General features: G+C 35.0%; 5 protein-coding genes across 5 annotated transcripts in view; all 5 read left to right on the forward strand.

The window, feature by feature from the left end:
- LOC114245625 (uncharacterized) overlaps positions 1-17,350 on the forward strand; it is a 219,774-nt gene that overhangs the window by 11,851 nt on the left and 190,573 nt on the right. The window lies entirely within an intron of this gene.
- Positions 1,172-1,956, forward strand: LOC149500146 (uncharacterized). Its single transcript, XM_089737685.1, has 2 exons — positions 1,172-1,522; positions 1,810-1,956. Exons 1-2 carry the CDS (start codon positions 1,400-1,402, stop codon positions 1,882-1,884), a joined length of 198 nt encoding a protein of 65 aa, XP_089593811.1. The 5' UTR covers positions 1,172-1,399; the 3' UTR covers positions 1,885-1,956.
- LOC149500147 (uncharacterized) lies at positions 4,546-6,896 on the forward strand. Its single transcript, XM_089737627.1, has 2 exons — positions 4,546-4,728; positions 6,675-6,896. Exons 1-2 carry the CDS (start codon positions 4,606-4,608, stop codon positions 6,747-6,749), a joined length of 198 nt encoding a protein of 65 aa, XP_089593753.1. The 5' UTR covers positions 4,546-4,605; the 3' UTR covers positions 6,750-6,896.
- On the forward strand, positions 13,138-13,761 carry LOC149500148 (uncharacterized). The gene is made up of 2 exons (XM_089737713.1): positions 13,138-13,297; positions 13,585-13,761. Exons 1-2 carry the CDS (start codon positions 13,175-13,177, stop codon positions 13,657-13,659), a joined length of 198 nt encoding a protein of 65 aa, XP_089593839.1. The 5' UTR covers positions 13,138-13,174; the 3' UTR covers positions 13,660-13,761.
- Positions 16,324-16,912, forward strand: LOC149500149 (uncharacterized). The gene is made up of 2 exons (XM_089737699.1): positions 16,324-16,508; positions 16,736-16,912. Exons 1-2 carry the CDS (start codon positions 16,386-16,388, stop codon positions 16,808-16,810), a joined length of 198 nt encoding a protein of 65 aa, XP_089593825.1. The 5' UTR covers positions 16,324-16,385; the 3' UTR covers positions 16,811-16,912.

Consider the following 17,350-nt stretch of genomic DNA (forward strand, 5'->3'; position numbering starts at 1 on the left):
GAATGTCAAAATGTAAAAGAAAATGTTAACTCTACCACCGGTTCCAAAAAAAGCCACAGTCCTGAGAAGAACCGGCGAAACAAACTCAGCGGGCTTTTTTTTTTTTTTTTGTATTTTCTCAACTATTTTCTTTTTTTTTAAACAAGAAAACATATTTACAGTATACAAAAAAACAAGTCAAAAAAATACAATTCAAATAAATAATAATAATAATGAAAAATGAAAAGGCCAGGAGCGAACGCCTCATTCCCACGTAGTGCCATCTAGTAAAAAATCCTTAACTTTATAATATGCCTTGTTGCACAAACGTTCCTTGACAGTTTTCTTAAATCTATGAACAGGTAGTAGTTGAACGTTTTGTGGGATCTTGTTGAAAAGCTGTACACCCAGCCCCCTGAAAGAGTTGCTTATTTTCTTAATTCGAGCCGCCGGCAACGCAAGCCTATGTTTGTTCCTAGTGTTCACATTATGCAAATCGCAGACTCTGGGGAATTCTACAATGTTTTTACGCACGTACAATAAATTTTCAAAAATGTATTGGGACGCTATGTTGCACGCTACAAGCCCGTGTACAAAATATCTTCGCCAAAACATAGACTCCGATCGGGAACAGATCCGATCTATACAAGTACAATAATCAGGGTCACTCGAGGTCACACGCTGTCCCAACGTAAAATGCTTCATTGTAGAATTAGGCAAAAGAGATACTTTTAACGTTGCAGCCAAGAATGGGCGCTAGAATTACTACTGCTACTGCGCTAACGCTATGACCCCGAAGTGGGTCTTGGCCTCCAAAAGTAAACGTCGTCAATCATCCCAGCGCTGCCCAACACCTTGCCAGTCCGGCACTGGGAACTCGCGAGATCCTCTTCTATAGCGTTAGACAAGTGATACTTGGACCTCCCTACGGGGCGGTGTCCCTGCCGTACCCCGAGTCTATCACGCCATAGCTTGATCCTGCTCCATCCGCATTACATGTCCGCACCTTCATCTCCCCCAGAATATTTGGCTCGCACTAGAATTGGGATTGGATAATAAATCAATATACTAGTACTGGTACTACTTCAAACGGGTACTGTGCAGCAATGATCCTTCTTAATGATCCAACAGACTATATCCAAAATTCTCCGGTTCGTCTGTATTTACATAAAATATTTTTCTTAACTTCGTCCTTGTATAAACTCTCTTTTCGTTTTAAGATCGAATTACGAGTAACAATGAAGAGAAAAACAAATGTGTCAGGCCTATGAAAAACCCGATAAACTGTGTCACCTACTCAAGGAAATCTTTACTCACTACATCTTCATACGCGACTATAAATACTCCTTATTGATTGAGAAGTCCATCAATCATCGTTGAGTTCTTCTACTGGTCACTACAACCAATACATAAACTAACAATGAAGGTATTCAGTATATTCTGCGTGGTGCTGGCGATGCTCGTCCTCATAATGGGCGGAACTAGCGCGGCCCCTGAACCTAAGGGCATCGGGAAAATCATCAGAAAGGGCGGGAAAGTTATTGTAAGCATTTGCAATTTTCGTTTTATTTTGAACTTCTCTCGCATTACATAATTTGTGTACATGTAACATGTAAAACGTGTGAAATTTCGATTGTCGCACTGGTTATGTACTAAAAAATAATGATAAATTAGCATTTAAGCTCTTTCTTTCTATGCGTTCAGTATTGTTATTGTTTTACATCGTAACAGGTTATATCGTACTGATCACACTTATACTTTTGATATTTTTCTTTACATCGTAACAGGTTGTATCGTACTGATCATACTTATACTTTTAATATTTTTCAGAAACATGGACTTACCGCAATAGGCGTAGGAGCTGCCGGACACGAGGTCTACCAAGACTCGAAAAACAGCGGATAATTTCGAAAATTTCAACCTTTTCAGTATTAACAATAACAAAGCATTTTTTCAATAATAAATTAAATTACTTTACATATTCTTTCATTTTCCCTGTTAATGAAATCGAATTAAGAAAACTACCGATTAACAATAAAAATATTTTCTAAAAACAAAAGAGTCTAATTAAACAACAGAATACCGTCATAAGTTAACGACTGATCTGAACTAAAACACAATATCTTAGTTACACTACGATTGGATTTTGAAACCTGCAGGACAAGTATTTAGTATCGTGTTAAATTAATCAAAAATATTTAACAAAACACACATGTAAATTCACTCATGTAAATAAATGTATTGTTAATAATATCGCCATAGATATAAAATTTTCTAAAGATAAGGAGCTCATACAAAACATCTATATTCAATTTATTTTCATTTTAATTAAAATATAGATAGAATGAGATTTGATCTCAGGTTTTTTTTTTTTTTGCGTGGTTGTGTGGACGATCCCACAGCCCACCTGGTGTTAAGTGGGTGTTGGACCCCATAGACATCTACAACGAAAATATGCCACACACCTTACCTTGAGATATAAGTTCTAAGGTCTCAGTATAGTTACAACGGCTGCCCACCCTTCAAACCGAAACGCATTACTGCTTCACGGCAGAAATAGGCGGGGCGGTGGTACCTACCCGTGCGGACTCACAAGAGGTCCTACCACCAGTAATTACGCAAATAATAATTTTGCGGGTTTGATTTTTATTACACAATGTTATTCCTTCACCGTGGAAGTCAATCGTGAACAATAATAATTGTTAAGTACGTATTTCATTAGAAAAATTGGTACCCCGCCTGCGGGATTCGAACACCGTTACATCGCTATATACGAATGCACCGGACGTCTTATCTGTTAGGCCACGACGACTTCAAAGCCAACTATTAAAATTTTTGAATCTATACTTTAGTGAACTCTTTGATCCCACCTCCATTTCTTTAAAGCCTTCGTCCAGAACAGTATACCGCCCACCTAATGATGAGTAATTACTCATTATTATGAGTAATTATCGCAGCTCATGGACGTCAGCCATGCCAAATGCACAGCCAAGCCCTTGCCAACCACTGAGGATTTTTTTGAAACGATCCCATCGTATGACTTTTACCATAATAATAATGGTCGTGATTAATAAAAACAACACAAAAAGAAAAATGAAAACATGAATTCCGCTGCTCAAAAGACGTCTATATCAGAAGGCCACTCAAATAGCAGTTTTTCTACCCATCCAATCTGAAATAATGATTAACTTTACAGCATATAACACGAGTCATGAAAAAGCATGAGATCAATATTTCTACAACGAATATAGAAAGGAATATGAAATACAAGGAATATACAAGGAATACAAGGAATATAATATGTCTGAAGGTAGATGGCGGCATTAATGTTGTAGATGTCTAACAGAAGTTCTGCTACGAGTATATCGCTGACACTTGAGGAATCATGTCTCAAGATGGGTGGCGGCATTAACGGTGTGGGTGTGGTTGGGCTCCGGTAATCATTTAAAACCAGCTTGGCCATGAGCTCGTTCACACGACTGAGCAAAAATTGATTTAAAAACTTAAAATATTACTTTAAACTTCACTATACCAGTAAGCTGTTCGTCGTGTGAGTAAATTTTATATTATTTATTTTTATTGTCGTTGTAGATAGTTTATTGATACGGTCCTGACGGTAAGCTCTTACTGTCGCTCAAAGGCATCACTCCTAGGGTCACAACCAAGTAACTACCTAAAATAAATTAAAGAAATCGATGTGCACTAATTTGGATGTAATATTCATCATGTGCATAATATGAATAATCATTTATTCAACTATGGATATTAAAAACCCTTTCTACTGACGATGAAGTTTAAAAATAATAATAATAATAATACTGCACAGTAAGTACTGCAACGTGTTGTACGATCGAAATGAAACTTCAAAATTATGAACTCCTTGCTTTTTTCTAAATGTGAATACCGTATTTCTCATTATGACCTAGAGGTCTTCTTAGAAGAATGTGTCCCGTTTTTTTGTCAATCTATTTACATCTTTAGTATTACTAGAAACAAAATCCAGAAAAAAAAAATTAATATGGAATAGGGCTTAATAAAAACTTTGGATAACACGAAAACTAATTTAAATAATAATTAAAGTGTGCATAATTAAAATTCTTTGCACAATTTCTTACAATAATGAACTTGATTCGCATTTTTAAATAAAGAGTTTAATGGATTCCTCTAACAGGTTACAGGTGCAACAAGAATAAATTTATAAGGTATTTCTGTTATTATTGACTCTTAATATAAAAACTTCCCGTTGTGATTTTTTTTTATGTTACAAAAACAGTTTCAATACTTCAATACCCCCCAACACCCATAATCAATAAAGTTAAGCCGATGGGCCCTGAGCGCGATCTCGCTTCATGTACCTACTACTTATTTAAAATTTGGGATTTACAACTTCGTTTTAATTTTTCCTTGTTTGCATATCCGATCTATTTCAAGAAATCACAGGTAACAAAAATGGAAAATAAATGTGTGAATGTTTTTAAAAACCCATCATCTGTGTCACCAAGTCAAGGAAACATTTTATTCAGTGACGCTTCGCACACGCATATAAAAGCTTGAAGTAGATTAAGTTGTCCATCATTCTCCAGCTAGTTCTTCTTGTGGTCACTACAACCAATACATAAATTAACAATGAAGGTGTTCAGTATATTCTGCGTGGTGCTGGCGATGCTCGTCCTCATAATGGGCGGAACTAGCGCGGCCCCTGAACCTAAGGGCATCGGGAAAATCATCAGAAAGGGCGGGAAAGTTATTGTGAGTTTTTACTTTTAGTTTAAAGATTTGATTCTATAATAATTTCACTTGCCTTAAATTTTGTATTGAACTAATATTGAGCTTTTATTTTCCTTTAAATTACTAATGTATACTGACATATCTTCATAATATTACAAAAAAGGACAAACCCGAAATCCATACAAACTTGGGCCTGGCGTTACAGTGCTAGAATTTGGGCATAAGTTACAATACCTAAGAAGGTTTCATGAGCCCAATTTTCAGGTCTCCCAGCAATGGCCAAATTGGTAAAATCAGACAATGTTTACATTTTAGGTTATGTTTATTGTTCGAGATATTTTAATAAAAACGATATTTTTGAGGCTATTTCCTACTAAAGATAAGTAATTTTTTACGAAACCTGTTGCAGCAACAGGTTGCTTTAAAATAAAAATGGAACCTGTTACGAGAAATCGCGCGTTAGGTTGTTTACGAAAACGAACGAAAGCCAAAAATTAAAAACAACGTAATGCGAAACGCGCTGCGCACGAAATGATTTTTTTAAGGGATTTTATGACCTGGTAACTAAGAACTTTAGTTCAGTCTTATTTTAATTTTAATGAAAACTTTTTTATATGAAAAACTATATTTATATGATAACTTTTTTATATAAAATATAAATCATTACGTGCTCCCATATTATCTCATCACATTTCATTTCATTTTATTTCATGCCTTTTTTATTTTAATTTTTTATTGCTTAGATACCCTTCGACGAGCTCACAGCCCACCTGATGTTAAGTGGTTACTGGAGCTCATAGACATCTACGACGTAAATGCGCCACCCACCTTGAGATATAAGTTCTAAGGTCTCAGTATAGTTACAACGGCTGCCCCGCCCTTCAAACTGAAACGCATTACTGTTTTACGGCAAAAATAGGCGGGTGGGAGGCGCGGACTCACAAGAGATCCTACCACCAGTAAAATTATTAATATAACTACACCATAGAAAAACTCAAAGTACCAAATCGACCTTTTCATGTTATATTTAAGATTGCCAGTTGAAAATATTTTGAATTGCCGCAGTTGCCGACATGATTTCGTGTCATAACTAAATGGCACAGTTATTTATTTCTTTTAATTATTTTTGTTAGTAGATTTTGGTGCTTTACGTTACGTTATTCAATGAGATTAAGTTTATAGTCTGGCCAGCGAATCATGGCACAACTAAATAGCGGCAATCCAAAATATCTTCAGTTGGCAACATTAAAGATAACATAACACGATTTGATACATTTGTGTTTTTCTATGGCATAGTCACATTAATATAAAAATGCAAAACTACCCTTTCATGCTATATTTGATGTTGTCAGTTGTAGATATTTTGAATTGCCGCCATTGTAAGTAGTTGTGTCACGATTCGATGGCCATACTCTATTTACATTGATTAAAATACCTATAAAAACAGTCATTTATCCTAAAGCAAAAGAGTATTAATTATTTTTTACACCCGATTTCCACTAAATCGATCCTATTTTATGGATGCTCTAATTCTAATCCGCGCGTTTGTGGAGCTAGTTACGTATATTGAAATAAGTATTGTAGATGTTTACAAAGATTGTTTAAAACAAAAAATTGAATATAACTTATTTTCTACACTTGGCCATTGTCAATGAAGCTAAGATTTCAATAGGTTAATCAAGCAAAATAGACGAATTTTTTGGTACATATCCCATTCGTGTAACGCTTAGGCCCAAAATGGGGTTTCTCCTTTTCAGACAACCTTACTAGGTTTCGCCCCAATCTATCCTTAATCTATTCTTAAAAATCCCTCATTGTAACTCTTACAAGGGTACTCAAGACATATTTTTACCACGCTTTGGCATGTAAACGTAAAGTTGTAAAGTTAATTAAGTATTCTTAAAGATTAAGGAGATTAGTTATTACATTTTACGGTTAGGATTTTAAATGTTGTTAATTATTTCCAGAAACACGGGCTGACCGTCATCGGCGTCGGAGCCGCTGGACACGACGCCTACCAACAGTCACAGAACAGCGGATGAGCGACTCACTGACATACAGAGATCGTTACTTCAGTATTAGTAGTACTTTAATATCATACTTTTAGAATTTATTGCAATCCATGTCTTTTATCATTGTCTTGTGTTCAATGAAATATAAATAAATTAATAAATTTCGTTTTAACACAACATTTCGTTTTTTCTTTTGTTTTGCATATATCACTTTATTTGCCTAAATTACTTGAATACCTAACATAAGAATAAAATATAAAAGGAGAATTTTGTGTGAAAACAGTTTTGACACAGATTTGTTTTTTTGCTTCGAAAAGTGTTTTTATTAACCATAATTGAAGTTGACTAGACCTAATTATATCAGTGACCGTCGTGCTTTAACTCATAAAGACAAGAAAATTAAATCTGTCATTACTTCATACCGTCTTAATCAACTTCGCCTTTATTAAAATATAAAATTTTATGATAGTTCTTTATAAAAAAAAACACTTTTTTCGTTCATCTTATTTCATTATAGAGACAAACTAGCTGATCTCTCTCCCTCTAGACTCTAGAATCTGGAGTGACATTAGATAATAAATTTAATACTAAATAATGGTCATGTATCGGTGTGATAGCTTTTTCTTGTATTAACTATTTCTCATAATTAGGTACCTTCTAAAATAACAAAAATTCGTTTCATCATTCTCAGTCAAACATCCAGCAAACATTAATAAATTTAAATAAAAAACATGATCTTAAATAACTATGATATTATTTTTTAACTAGAACGTTTTGTGAGCCTGCACGGGTAGGTACCACCACCCTTTCTATTTCTGCCGTTCCGTTTTTATGAGTGACACAACCATTATATGCCATAAATTTTCAAATTGCATGGCACTCACACAGTCCCTGAGCCCCGGAACCCACTCAACACCAAATGGGCCGTGAGCTTATTCCACAATCTAGTAGAGTAAAAAGGAAATACATGCAAACCTGATTGAAAGCTCAACTTTCATTTATTGCTCTTGTTTATGAAAGCGTGAGTTATCCTGATATCTCTATTACTTTTGATAGGCAGAAGAGCCTATGGTTACTGGAACTCACAACTCAGATCTCACAACATAAACGCTGTCATGCACTTGAGACATTTCATTATTATTATAATTATTGGAAGGTTGCGGTTAGTGAGGTTTTGTCGCTTTAACAGGACGGCTGTGCAAGCTCGAGAGTTCAGACGAGAGAGGTGGGATTACTAACCCCAACGAAGGACTAGTGGCACAAGGGCAGCTGCTTCGCGATTTCATCAAGACACATTTTGTCAAAATGTCAATTGCACTGCAAAACAACTATCCCACCATTTAAACTGGATTCGGTGACTGCTTCGCAACAGAAATAGGAACCCACCCGTATAGTCGCAGATTACGTACCTACATGCTGACTGACGACCGCATTCTACCGATAGGTATATCTAACACTCTCAGATTTTGACTGCTCATTCTCCAGTGAATCTCATAGTATTCTGCGGTACCCACGGGAAGAGATGGGAAGGCATTATTCTAGGTCACGTATTCATCACGAAGAAAATTCGAAAAGGGTTGGGTGAAATTTATCTATTATTTAATTATTTTAATATATGACAACGTAAAATACGAAAGAATGTAACGTGTTTAATACTTTAATACTTTTTTAATTGCAATATGAGGCACCTGTTTTTTTTTTGGTCAGGAGGAAATCGCTGGACTCCCACGCTCCACTGGGGATGGCGGGCGGGGCATGTCGGAGTTGAACCGACTAAAACCTCCTGTCGCTCGACAACTCACGTTGCATGAGACAGAACTCATGAAAAGGCAAAGGGGGAGAGTGAAGCGTTTAGTGCGGATGAGGCACGTCTAGTTACTTATAATTATACCTCCGGCTTACGTGAATGCACAGACGTAAAATAGTATTTTCTTCGCTTTTCGCAAGTCGCAGATATTCTGAAACTATTTTTACGGCTTAATCTCGCATTTATAAATATTTCAACATAAAACACTAAATTAAATCGTAAAAGTAGTTATAATCAGGCATAAGATATTATTACGTCACATTCACGAAGGGTGGGGCCATTGTAACTATACTGAGGCCTTAGAACTCATAATATCTCAAGGTGGGTGGCGGCATTTACGTTATAGATATGTATGGGCTCCGGTAACCACTTAACACCAGGTGGGCTGTAAGCTCATCCAGCCAGCTATGCAATCTATATATTAATACGTGAAGCAAAAACTTTGTATCCCTTTTTACGAAAATTGCGCGGACGGAGGAGTATGAAATTTTCTACACTTATAGAGAATATAGAGAAGAAGTGCAGAATGCTAATATTTTTTAAAAATAATGCATAAAAGATATATTAAATCAATAAAGAAAACATTACACACACTACATACCATGTATTTGACGCACACACGCATGCATACTATTTATTGTCAAACTTTTGTTCTTGACGTCTGTTGTCAAACTGAGATTAGATTAAATATTGTTTGTCTTTGTTAATATTTTTTATGGTGTAGCCTTGGCGAAATTCGTGATTATAGAAGTATAAAATACAATCATAATAGTGTACAAACTTACAATTCCAATTAATTATAGTCGAATTTCGACTACTGCGGGACCTCTAGTAAAATAAAACCTTTGTAGTCAGTGATGATAATAACTGTAAAGTATTCGAAAGGAGGGGTGGGGTTTGCTAACAGCTGCCCGAGCGCCTCCGAAGGAGACCTAACAACTCAAGAGCAATTGCTTTGCGAATGAATCTACTATCGGATCGGAATCGTCATCCGCTGAGAAGATCCAGCGAGAAACTCAGCGGGCTGATGCATGGGTTAGGTTGCACGTCGAACTCTTTGTTGAGTTCGACGAGTACAGTTACCGGGGTCCCTAAGTCTGCACCTAGTGTTAGAGCTGAAGGCGTATAATGCAACGGTTATTGGATCTCGGCATCGGAAGAAGGAAGGTCTAGTGCGTTTACGGTGACTGGCTCCTGCATGATCAGGATACGAGGAGTAGTCAGCGGCGGCAACGATGAGGCGATGAAGGAGGACTCCGTTCTATATCCCGGCTTATATTTGCGTAGTCGTACGTAGAAAATGTATGCTTAACGCAAAAACCAGTAGTAGTAGCAGTATGTTGGCTTTTGCAGTTTATTATATATTTAATTAAACATAGACTTAACCGTTAAGTACCGTTTTCTCCTTTTATTGTTAACTAATTTTTCTTATAATGTAGGAGTGAATTTTTTTAACTTTAATCAAAAGAAATCTAATAGTCTATCTAATAGTTTGAGGTGTTCGTGATTATAATCGCATTATGATCATGGGGTGAACACTTGCTATGATAAAACAGTGTTATTTATGTACATATTAAGCGAACAAAATGTGATAATTGAAGCAATTGTTATCACGCTCGTAAAAAAAACCCAACCGATCAACACAGACGTTAGCAAAACTATTTTTCCTTATTACTACTTATTTATAAATTGGACTTGTTTTGTGCTCAAAGTTTGCTTGGTAAAAACTATGTTCTCTTACAGGGTTCAAAACTATTTCCATTCTGAATTTAGTCAAAAGCTTTGGGCGTAAAACCTAACAGATAGATAGAGTTACTTTAGTATTAACATTATTATTTGCTCTTCTAAAACGCAACAGTAGATACAAAATCCAAAAATATTTAAATGGCGATATTAGTTTTGCAATATCCTATTATAATAAACAGTCTGCTCGCAAATTAGTTCTGTGTAAATAAATTAGTTCTAACAAGCAAACGGACAGACTTGCAGACACAAAATAATCCTATGGATTATGTTTTATTACTGTTCCTTAGTGACTCTTTCCCATTTTTAATACCTTTTAATGTACAGACGTACATTGAGAATTACTTGTACATTGACTTTTTAGAGTTATTTTATAAATATTTATTGATTAATTTTCCTCCTTAAAATTTACAAGAATTATATTGTTATGGTTTCTCCCGTGCTGTGACGAGCTTAGTGAGCGCACGTGTTCATTTTATTGATAACAGAACTTCACTTTCATCGTTTATTGCGTAGCTACTTCATTAGTATTCTGATCTGATAATAAAAATTTATTCTTTACTTACTGACACATTAAATGATTTGATAATTAACGGACTGATTAATGTACTGAATTAATGACGGACGATATACATAGTTTGTGAATAAATTTATAATTAAAATTGCTTTTTTTATTCATTTGTAAACTAATAAAATTAAACGAAGTTTTGTACTAATGTTATATAGTTATATACTTGAGTTTTACTTATGTTCATGCGTATTTCATTTAAACATTACTTTCCAGTTTTTTTATACAAATGCATCCTAGTCATAAATTGATTACTCAAATTAGTATCTTAGGTCATTAATTGTCTTAAAATAAATTATTATTTTCTAGTAGTTAAAAACTCATGATCATTTAATATACATTCAAAAACTAATTATTTTGTTTTTTTAAATCCAGACAGAGAATATTGTCTAAAGAACTTTATATACTAGATGCAGAAATACAGAATATTTTAAACTTAAAACTTAAAAACTCATTCAAGTTTTTCAACGACACGCGAAGAATATTAATTTAAAAATGAAGTTATTAAATTTTATTCTTGAACTAATCCCCATTTTTTCCAACTTTTGTGAAACAATGAACTTTTGTTTATTTATTTACTAACTATAAGCTTAAGTTTTGTTATTTAACTTTTTAATGGATCTGTAACCTACATGAACACAATATGTAATAAGAATTATTAGTAATTCCAAAGAGGTAATCTGAATGCAAAATTCTCGCGAAGAGTTTTAACGAGACTTCACTTTAGTTTAACTTTTTTTAATTTAAAGTTATAAAGTTTTATTTATTTCAAGTTGTGTCAGTAAATTACATGTTTTAAAACGGCCTCCGATTACAATAGAAATCAAATATGTATTGGATTGGATTGCGTAACCCACTTTGATACAAAAACAAACACATTCAAACAAACCAAGATTGTTCCTGTATAATAATAAAGTTTTTTTTATTTTTATTTTATTTATTGCATAGATGGTTGGACAACCTCACAGCCCACCTGGTGTTAAATGGTTACCGGAGCCCATAGACATCTACAACGTAAACGCCGCCACCCACCTTGAGATATGACTTCTAAGGTCTAAGTATAGTTGTTTCAACGGCTGCCCCACCCTTCAAATCGAAACGCATTACTGCTTCACGACAGAAATAGACAGGGTGATGGTAACTACCCGTGGTGGGGTACTTACAGATACAAAATACAGCCTGTGGTTTGTTATTTGTTCTTCGTATTCGCGGGATATTTTCACTCGGAATATATAAAAGTCAAACACACTATTTCAATAATATCTATAATGTTCAGATATATGAGTACAATATTAAAATATAAACTAGAACATAGTAAGCGACGCTAGGCGATACGACTAGACGATACGAATTAAACTAAAATTTCGATTTTATATTGAAGTTAAATCGGTGTACGAATCTTGTTGTTGTGACGTCACGAGACACCTGTGCGTTCGGAAATTCCGATCGCGCCCGATGACGCCCGAGTGCGACCCGATATGCCAATGTTGCACGCTACAAGCCCATGTACGAAATATCTTCGCCAAAAAATAGACTTCGATCGGGAACAGATCCGACCTAGACAAGTACAATAGTCAGGGTCACTCGAGGTCACACGCTGTCCCAACGTAAAATGCTTCATTGTAGAATTAGGCAAAAGAGATACTTTTAACGTTGCAGCCAAGAATGGGCGCTAGAATTACTACTGCTACGGCGCTAACGCTATGACCCCGAAGTGGGTCTTGGCCTCCAAAAGTAAACGTCGTCAATCATCCCGGCGCTGCCCAACACCTTGCCAGTCCGGCACTGGGAACTTGCGAGATCCTCTTCTATAGCGTTAGACAAATGATACTTGGACCTCCCTACGGGGCGGTATCCCTGCCGTACCCCGAGTCTATCACGCCATAGCCTGATCCTGCTCCATCCGCATTACATGTCCGCACCTTCATCTCCCCCAGAATATTTGGCTCGCACTAGAATTGGGATTGGATAATAAATCAATATACTAGTACTGGTACTACTTCAAACGGGTACTGTGCAGCAATGATCCTTCTTAGTGATCCAACAGACTATATCCAAAATTCTCCGGTTCGTCTGTATTTACATAAAATATTTTTCTTAATTTCGTCCTGGTATAAACTCTCTTTTCGTTTTAAGATCGAATTACGAGAAACGAATGAAGAGAAAAACAAATGTGTCAGGCCTATGAAAAACCCGATAAACTGTGTCACCAACTCAAGGAAATCTTTACTCACTACATCTTCATACGCGACTATAAATACTCCTTATTGATTGAGAAGTCCATCAATCATCGTTGAGGTCTTCTACTGGTCACTACAACCAATACATAAACTAACAATGAAGGTATTGAGTTTCTTCTGCGTGGTGCTGGCGATGCTCGTCCTCATAATGGGCGGAACTAGCGCGGCCCCTGAACCTAAGGGCATCGGGAAAATCATCAGAAAGGGCGGGAAAGTTATTGTAAGCATTTGCAATTTTCGTTTTATTTTGAACTTCTCTCGCATTACATAATTTGTGTACATGTAACATGTAAAACGTGTGAAATTTCGATTGTCGCACTGGTTATGTACTAAAAAATAATAATAAATTAGCATTTAAGCTCTTTCTTTCTATGCGTTCAGTATTGTTATTGTTTTACATCGTAACAGGTTATATCGTACTGATCATACTTATACTTTTGATATTTTTCTTTACATCGTAACAGGTTGCATCGTACTGATCATACTTATACTTTTAATATTTTTCAGAAACATGGACTTACCGCAATAGGCGTAGGAGCTGCCGGACACGAGGTCTACCAAGAATCGAAAAACAGCGGATAATTTCGAAAATTTCAACCTTTTCACGGATAATTTCGAAAATTTCAACCTTTTCAGTATTAACAATAACAAAGCATTTTTTCAATAATAAATTAAATCACTTTACATATTCTTTCACTTTCCCTGTTAATGAAATCGAATTAAGAAAACTACCAATTAACGATAAAAATATTTTCTAAAAACAAAAGAGTCTAATTAAACACAACAGAATAACGTCATAAGTTAACGACTGATCTGAACTAAAACACAATATCTTAGTTACACTACGATTGGATTTTGAAACCTGCAGGACAAGTATTTAGTATCGTGTTAAATTAATCAAAAATATATAACAAACGCTCATGTAAATTCACTCATGTAAATAAATCTATTGTTAATAATATCGCCATAGATATAACATTTTCTAAAGATAAGGAGCTCATACAAAACATCTATATTCAATTTATTTTCATTTTAATTAAAATATAGATAGAATGAGATTTGATCTGAGAGAGAAATTTTTTTTTTTTTTTTTGTGTGGTTTTGTGGACGATCCCACACCCCACCTGGTGTTAAGTGGTTGTTGGAACCCATAGACATCTACAACGAAAATATGCCACACACCTTACCTTGAGATATAAGTTCTAAGGTCTCAGTATAGTTACAACGGCTGCCCACCCTTCAAACCGAAACGCATTACTGCTTCACGGCAGAAATAGGCGGGGTGGTGGTACCTACTCGTGCGGACTCACAAGAGGTCCTACCACCAGTAATTACGCAAATAATAATTTTGCGGGTTTGATTTTTATTACACAATGTTATTCCTTCACCGTGGAAGTCAATCGTGAACAATAATAATTGTTAAGTACGTATTTCATTAGAAAAATTGGTACCCCGCCTGCGGGATTCGAACACCGTTACATCGCTATATACGAATGCACCGGACGTCTTATCTGTTAGGCCACGACGACTTCAAAGCCAACTATTAAATTTTTTTAATCTATACTTTAGTGAACTCTTTGATCCCACCTCCACTTCTTTAAAGCCTTCGTCCAGAACAGTATACCGCCCACCTAATGATGAGTAATTATCGCAGCTCATGGACGTCAGCAATGCCAAATGCACAGCCAAGCCCTTGCCAACCACTGAGGATTTTTTTTAAACGATCCCATCGTATGACTTTTACCATAATAGTAGTAATGGTCGTGATTAATAAAAACAACACAAAAAGAAAAATGAAAACATGAATTCCGCTGCTCAAAAGACGTCTATATCAGAAGGCCACTCAAATAGCGGTTTTTCTACCCATCAAATCTGAAATAATGATTAACTTTACAGCATATAACACGAGTCATGAAAAAGCATGAGATCAATATTTCTACAACGAATATAGAAAGGAATATGAAATATGTAATACAAGGAATATAATATATCTGAAGGTAGATGGTGGCATTAATGTTGTAGATGTCTAGCAGAAGTTCTGCTACGAGTATATCGCTGACACTTTAGGAATCAGGTCTCAAGATGGGTGGTGGCATTAACGGTGTGGGTGTGGTTGGGCTCCGGTAATCATTTAAAACCAGCTTGGCCATGAGCTCGTTCACATGACTGAGCAAAAATTGATTTCAAAACTTAAAATATTACTTTAAGCTTCACTATACCAGTAAGCTGTTCGTCGTGTGAGTAAATTTTATATTATTTATTTTTATTGTCGTTGTAGATAGTTTATTGATACGGTCCTGACGGTAAGCTCTTACTGTCGCTCAGAGGCATCACTCCTAGGGTCACAGCCAAGTAACTAGGTACGTAAAATAAATTAAAGATATCGATGTTCACTAATTTGAATGTAATATTCATGTGCATAATGTGAATAATCATTTATTCAACTATGGATATTAAAAGCACTTTCTACTGATGATGAAGTTTTTAAAAAAAAAAAAAAATTATGCACAGTAAGTACTGCAACGTGTAGTACGATCGAAATGAAACTTCAAAATTATGAACTCCTTGCTTTTTTCTAAATGTGAATACCGTATTTCTCATTATGACCTAGAGGTCTTCTTAGAAGAACCTGTCCCGTTTTTTTGTCAATCTATTTACAATTTTAGTATTACTAGAAACAAAATCCAGAAAAAAAAATTAATATGGAATAGGGCTTAATAAAAACTTTGGATAACACGAAAACTAATTTAAATAATAATTAAAGTGTGCACAATTAAAATTCTTTGCACAATTTCTTACAATAATGTACTTGATTCGCATTTTTAAATAAAGAGTTTAATGGATTCCTCTAACAGGTTACAGGTGCAACAAGAATAAACTTATTAGTATTTCTGTTATTATTGACTCTTAATATAAAAACTTCCCGTTGTGATTTTTTTTTATGTTACAAAAACAGTTTCAATACTTCAATACCCCCCAACACCCATAATCAATAAAGTTAAGCCGATGGGCCCTGAGCGCGATCTCGCTCATGTACCTACTACTTATTTAAAATTTGGGATTTACAACTTCGTTTTAATTTTTCCTTATTTGCATATCCGATCTATTTCAAGAAATCACAGGTAACAAAAATGGAAAATAAATGTGTGAATGTTTTTAAAAACCCATCATCTGTGTCACCAAGTCAAGGAAACATTTTATTCAGTGACGCTTCGCACACGCATATAAAAGCTTGAAGTAGATTAAGTTGTCCATCATTCTCCAGCTAGTTCTTCTTGTGGTCACTACAACCAATACATAAATTAACAATGAAGGTGTTCAGTATATTCTGCGTGGTGCTGGCGATGCTCGTCCTCATAATGGGCGGAACTAGCGCGGCCCCTGAACCTAAGGGCATCGGGAAAATCATCAGAAAGGGCGGGAAAGTTATTGTAAGCATTTGCAATTTTCGTTTTATTTTGAACTTCTCTCGCATTACATAATTTGTGTACATGTAACATGTAAAACGTGTGAAATTTCGATTGTCGCACTGGTTATGTACTAAAAAATAATGATAAATTAGCATTTAAGCTCTTTCTATGCGTTCAGTATTGTTATTGTTTTACATCGTAACAGGTTGTATCGTACTGATCATACGTATACTTTTAATATTTTTCAGAAACATGGACTTACCGCAATAGGCGTAGGAGCTGCCGGACACGAGGTCTACCAAGAATCGAAAAACAGCGGATAATTTCGAAAATTTCAACCTTTTCACGGATAATTTCGAAAATTTCAACCTTTTCAGTATTAACAATAACAAATCATTTTTTCAATAATAAATTAAATTACTTTACATATTCTTTCATTTTCCCTGTTAATGAAATCGAATTAAGAAAACTACCAATTACCAATTTTTTTTCTAAAAACAAAAGAGTCTAATTAAACACAACAGAATAACGTCATAAGTAAACGACTGATCTGAATACACAATATCACAATATCTTAGTTACACTACGATTGGATTTTGAAACCTGCAGGACAAGTATTTAGTATAGTGTTAAATTAATCAAAAATATTTAACAAAACACTCAATGTATTTTTATAGATCTCTTGTTAATAATGTCGCCATAGACAGAATTTACTAAAGATAACGAGCTCATACAAAACATCAAAATTCAATTTAACTTCATTATAATTTAAAAAAATGTAGTAATGAAATATGTTTGAGAAAATAGATTTGATAGAATAGAAAATAGATGGAATAGAATTCGATTTGATCTGAGGTAGCCAT

The sequence above is a fragment of the Bombyx mandarina genome, chromosome 23 (genome assembly GCF_030267445.1).
Source record: "Bombyx mandarina strain Sakado chromosome 23, ASM3026744v2".
Taxonomy (NCBI): Eukaryota; Metazoa; Arthropoda; class Insecta; order Lepidoptera; family Bombycidae; genus Bombyx; species Bombyx mandarina.

Coding starts and splice junctions, on each gene's coding strand:
- LOC149500147 (XM_089737627.1), top strand. CDS start 4,606: ATGAAGGTGTTCAGTATATTCTGCGTGGTGCTGGCGATGCTCGTCCTC. Junction 4,729..6,674: donor GAAAGGGCGGGAAAGTTATT/GTGAGTTTTTAC, acceptor AATTATTTCCAG/AAACACGGGCTGACCGTCAT.
- LOC149500148 (XM_089737713.1), top strand. CDS start 13,175: ATGAAGGTATTGAGTTTCTTCTGCGTGGTGCTGGCGATGCTCGTCCTC. Junction 13,298..13,584: donor GAAAGGGCGGGAAAGTTATT/GTAAGCATTTGC, acceptor AATATTTTTCAG/AAACATGGACTTACCGCAAT.
- LOC149500149 (XM_089737699.1), top strand. CDS start 16,386: ATGAAGGTGTTCAGTATATTCTGCGTGGTGCTGGCGATGCTCGTCCTC. Junction 16,509..16,735: donor GAAAGGGCGGGAAAGTTATT/GTAAGCATTTGC, acceptor AATATTTTTCAG/AAACATGGACTTACCGCAAT.
- LOC149500146 (XM_089737685.1), top strand. CDS start 1,400: ATGAAGGTATTCAGTATATTCTGCGTGGTGCTGGCGATGCTCGTCCTC. Junction 1,523..1,809: donor GAAAGGGCGGGAAAGTTATT/GTAAGCATTTGC, acceptor AATATTTTTCAG/AAACATGGACTTACCGCAAT.